This window comes from Echinops telfairi, unplaced genomic scaffold (genome assembly GCF_000313985.2).
Source record: "Echinops telfairi isolate 266 unplaced genomic scaffold, ASM31398v2 ScPeMD7_1;HRSCAF=3_0, whole genome shotgun sequence".
NCBI lineage: Eukaryota > Metazoa > Chordata > Mammalia > Afrosoricida > Tenrecidae > Echinops > Echinops telfairi.
The window spans coordinates 59958069-59962661 of record NW_022103896.1 but is presented as its reverse complement, the minus strand read 5'-3'; the positions used below and the strand labels follow the sequence as shown (position 1 = coordinate 59962661).

The 4593-nt window shown below is 43.7% G+C and overlaps 1 protein-coding gene and 1 pseudogene across 1 annotated transcript in view; one reads left to right on the top strand and one right to left on the bottom strand.

Moving 5' to 3' along the window:
• Window positions 1-488: 488 nt before the first annotated feature.
• LOC115868770 lies at window positions 489-555 on the bottom strand (annotated as a pseudogene).
• Window positions 556-3760: 3205 nt separating this feature from the next.
• Window positions 3761-4593, top strand: part of STMN2 (stathmin 2) — a 60130-nt gene continuing 59297 nt past the window's right edge. The window contains exon 1 of the mRNA XM_004697505.3: window positions 3761-3917. Within this exon, the coding sequence (XP_004697562.1) occupies window positions 3899-3917 (19 nt within the window). The 5' untranslated portion in view covers window positions 3761-3898. The remainder of the gene's footprint in view (window positions 3918-4593) is intronic.

The window sequence follows — 4593 nt, the reverse complement described above, 5'->3', positions numbered from 1 at the left end:
ACAGGCAGTGTAGCCTTTAAATTGAGGCACAGAACAAGCAAGGCAGCTGCACACTGGTCCGATGATCACAGAGCGAGAGACAAGAAAGGCAAGGCTCACCTGATTTGAGTCAGGAAGGAGCACCTGAGTCCTCAAAGTGACATCCCTGCTCTTCAACACCTTCAAGAGGCTAGTGCAGCAGATTTGCCCAATGTAGGTGGTTGTTTGACTTCTTGGCTGCTGTTTCCATGAATATTGACTTGGATCCAAGCAAAAAGAAATCCTTGACGTGAATCTTCTCTGTTTACCTTTATGCTGTCGACTGGTCTAATTGTGAGGATTTTGGTTTCATTTATACTGAGTTGTAATACAAACTGAAGAATATAATTGTTGATCTTCGTCGGCAAGTTCTTTAAGTACTTCTGACTCCCAGCAAACAAGGGTGTGTCATCTGCATGTTAGGGATTATTAATAAGCCCTCCTTCAATCCTGATGCTACATTCTTTTTTTAGGGTTTTCCAGGAAAAAAAAGAACAGAAAACCTGCTAGACAAATTCTGAAAGAGCGGTAACACTGACGCTACATTCTTCATAGAGTCCAGCTCTCAAATTATGTGCTCAGCATACATATTGAACATGTATGGTGAAAGGATACAACTCTGACACACACCTTTCCTAATTTTAAATCATTCAGTGTTCCCTTGATCTGTTGGAATGACTGCCTCTTGGTTTATGTCCAGGTGCCACGTGTGCACAAAGAAAAGTTCTGGAATTCCCATTCTTCTAAGTGCTATCCATATTTTGTTATAATTCACAGTCGAATGACTTTTCATAGTCAACAAAGCACAACCAAGCCTCTTTATGTAATTTCTACATCAAAATCAATACTCATGCATTATTAAGTATTCATGGTGATTTAGGCCATTTATACATGATAAAACACTAACAGATAGGTAGTATTGTCTTTATTTAAATTTTACAGATCTAGTGTCAATTATTTACTTTTATTTATTCTTAATGATTTATTTAATTTGTGTGCCCACCTATCACATCCCAACCAAAGAAACACTTATTCTCACTTCCATAAAGCCAGGGGCCATTCTGCCCTACAGGTAGATGAACATGTACCCCTTTTATAGCCCAAACCAATTTGAAGTGGATTTTCTGTTGCTAGCAACCAAACACGGTTTGATAATTTTTTAGTCCAAAATGAGTAACAATTCCTCAAAGGGGTGGAGGTTAGCTATCCTCCATTTTACATATTTTAGACAATGAACTTGGTCTGTTTCCATAATCTGAAGACCTAAAATTACTTAAGCTTATATTTTAAATGAGTGAGTGTCTGAATAAACTTTAAAATATGAAATGTTATCTTTCTCCTTTTGTGTCCCTATCCTCCCCAGTTGAGATATATGACTGCACATTGCGATATTCAAAGGAAATTTAAAAACTATACTTGATTGTAAGCCAGCTCTTTGAACTTTACTTTTTCTTACCAATTGATGATAAGCTGCTCTCTTTCTGTTTTATAACAAATCAGATTAGCCTACCCCTTCTCCACTTGACATTATTTGAAAATCAAGCATAGCTGAGGTTAAGTTACTAGAAGTCAGGAAGACGGAATTAGAAAAGATTCACACATCTCACACTTGCCCTGTGAAACCTGAACTTCCTTTCACATTTCTACCCATCAATTGGTAATGTTCACCAGAGAATGACATTCGTGCAGCTACGTGCTTTGTTTTGTTTCTCCCATAATGATCAAAAGTGCGATAGATCTTGTTCAACTGCCAGTTGCCGTTTCTAAAGACATTTATGCAACGACTTAAGGCCCTTGTTTTCCAGGGACCCTGAAGGCTGTGTAGAGATGACACACAGCCTGAGGGGAAGGGTGGGATGGGAGATGAGAAATACTTTAAAGATATTAGTCACAGAGAGGAGCTGAAGATCCCTCATCTCCTGGCTGGTAAGCAGTCCACTGAGAGGGAATTATCTCTCACATTTAAAGTGGAAATTACTATCTAAGGGGAGAGGGTGGTTATTTATTCCCAGGCCCTGCCAGCTTCCATATTGCTCTCTTGCTGTGTCATAGTCACAGATCGGTACAATGACAAGAATGATCATTTTTAATAATCCTCCTTAAGAAATCATTTTATTGATCCTCACTGTACCTTTTCTTTCCCCCATGACTCAGCAAGTCAAAGTCGCTTCCGTTTCAGCGGCTTTCTTCTCATTCAGCAAATTGCCCACGGGTTAACAAGCCTTGAAATGTTAACAAATGAAGAGATTTCAGCACCAAGGAGAGTGTCCTACTGGTTTCCAGGGGTTTTCGTCTCACCCTCTTGTTATTCATGAAATAATATATGACGTGTAGTTTGGCAGAGAGCTGCAAAGAACCTATCTGATTCAGGAGCAGAAGCCTAGCCATTTTTGTAAGAAACAAAACCTCCCGGGTTCAAAGGGCTTTGTATATGTCCACATTGCTGACCTCTCATCTTTAAGTCCATAGGAACTGGTGGTTCTTTGACTATTTTTCTAATGTCAAAACCACAGCAAAACCATAGACGCAGGCTGTGGAACGATGCAGTGACGTCAGGAAAAGGGTACACGAGCGAGCAGTGATTAAAAGCTGCATGAAAGCAGGTCCCCTGCCTGGCTCTCTGTTTTCACCTCGGAGGCTAGCACATGGTAAATGAGTCCGGGGACAAAGAACAAATGAATAAATCACATTCCTTTACAGAGCAAAATGAACTCGTGGATGGCATTCATTAAAAGAGAAGAAATGAATTTTTAAAAGCCTTGTTTGAAATGAGCAGTCGCTTTCGGCAACTGGTCTCAGAGTCTGACATTTGAACACATCCCTCCCTCTCTTGGATCAATGGAGTCTCTGTAGCTGAGAAAAAGAATACCCCGGAGCATCCCTTTCATCTCCACTAAGCTTGTAGTGTACGGGGTTCTCCTTAGAACACCGAGAAATCACCAAAGAGCCAATCCACATAGTCCTACACTTTCAGGGCATCGTGAGATGCCCCCGTGGCTCCCCAGACGGCAAGTCCACCATGGCCTGAGAACCTGGTTCAGCATTGTTACCATATGTCAGGAAACAGGCCTGGAGGGCTAACCTTCATCTTCTTCCAGCAAGTCCCCAGAGCATCATAATTGTGTGTCGCTATCCCCAAGCAGTCCCTTCCTTCTGTGCCCAGAGGAGAAAATACCAAGACTCCCTTTGCTGAGAGATTCTCAAGAGTCTAGTTGTACTAGGTAATAAAGGTCAATAATGTAAGTCTGTCCTGAGTTGCCACCATAGCCCTGTGTAGGGTCCAAAGACTAGAACTTACTAGGGCCAGGGCCCAAAGTGGGAGATAAAATATAAAGGGGCAAAAACACAGTGTTGAAGCTGTTTTCAACAGCCAGCATATTTTGAGGACTTCTCGGGCCTCTAAGCCCCTTGCTTCTTTTAGCTTCTATTTATGCAATGACACAGAGGTGGACAAAGTCAAGCCTCAGGGATCCCAGTCAGGCACAGCCCAGTTCTTAGTTCTTGGTAGGCTTCTGAGCTGAGGCTCCACCAGACTTGGACTGTACTATCAGGTCCCCCAAATGGGGGGAGCTGCCAGGGAAGGACTAATTTCCATTTCAAACTGCATTCTGGTACTTTGTACTTCAGCACCATTGGCCGATCAATATTTAATGCTCAGAGATTCTGACTCTGCGGGAGTCATGTCAGGGGACCTTGGGAGCCAATCTGCTTGAGCTTCTACGTGATAATTATTCATGGGCTCCTGCCTCTCGCTCTTTCTCTCGCACGGTCCCACTCTGCAGACTCAGTGCCTTACTCAGTCTTCTCTGTCGCTCTCTCCGCTGCTGTAGCTAGACTCCGCCTGCCTTCGCTGCTCGCTCAGCATCTGCACATCCCTACAATGGCTAAAACAGCAATGGGTAAGGCATCGCGCCTCCTCCCCTAGGGCTTGCCCCAAAGCGGAACCCACCTCTCACCTTCTTTCTTAGAGTTTAAAAAGGCTTTGGGAGATATTTTATAAAAAAAGGAAAACGTTCTTGATAACCCAGAAGCGAAGAAGGATGGAGGCAGCTCCAGGGGTGGTGGGAAGGCAAAGGAAGGGGTGGTGTCCTTGGGTATATCAGTATCGAAAGAAGAATTTCTTTTTTAAAAGGTAGAAAGCAGGTAAGTTGCCCTTCCCTAGGTGGGGGGTTGATTCTGTGTCCAGGTTTAAAATTAGGGTTCGGGAGGGAGGGAGGAGGTGATCTTAACTGTTTCCCTTCCATGGGGTTAAGGAACGATGTGTAAAGTGTTTTGTAATATCCTTCATTTCTTCTCTAGTTAAAACAGAAAACTGGGAGGAGGGATAGAGAGAAAGAAAAATGCAAAGTCAACGCGGTCCCATAGCGGGTGTTGGAAAGATGGGTGGAAACAGTGCAGGGGGAAAGAATGGGGCAGATTTTATCATATTGTCTACTTGGAGAAACCGCTAGTCCTGGGGAGCAGTAGGGGGGTTGGGGGGAGAGGGCACCACTCCTTTGTTTTAGGGCATGGGAGGGGGAGGAGGGAGGGTAGGGCGTGGTGAAGGGCGCGGGTGGGCAGCTGCAGCGCCCCGGG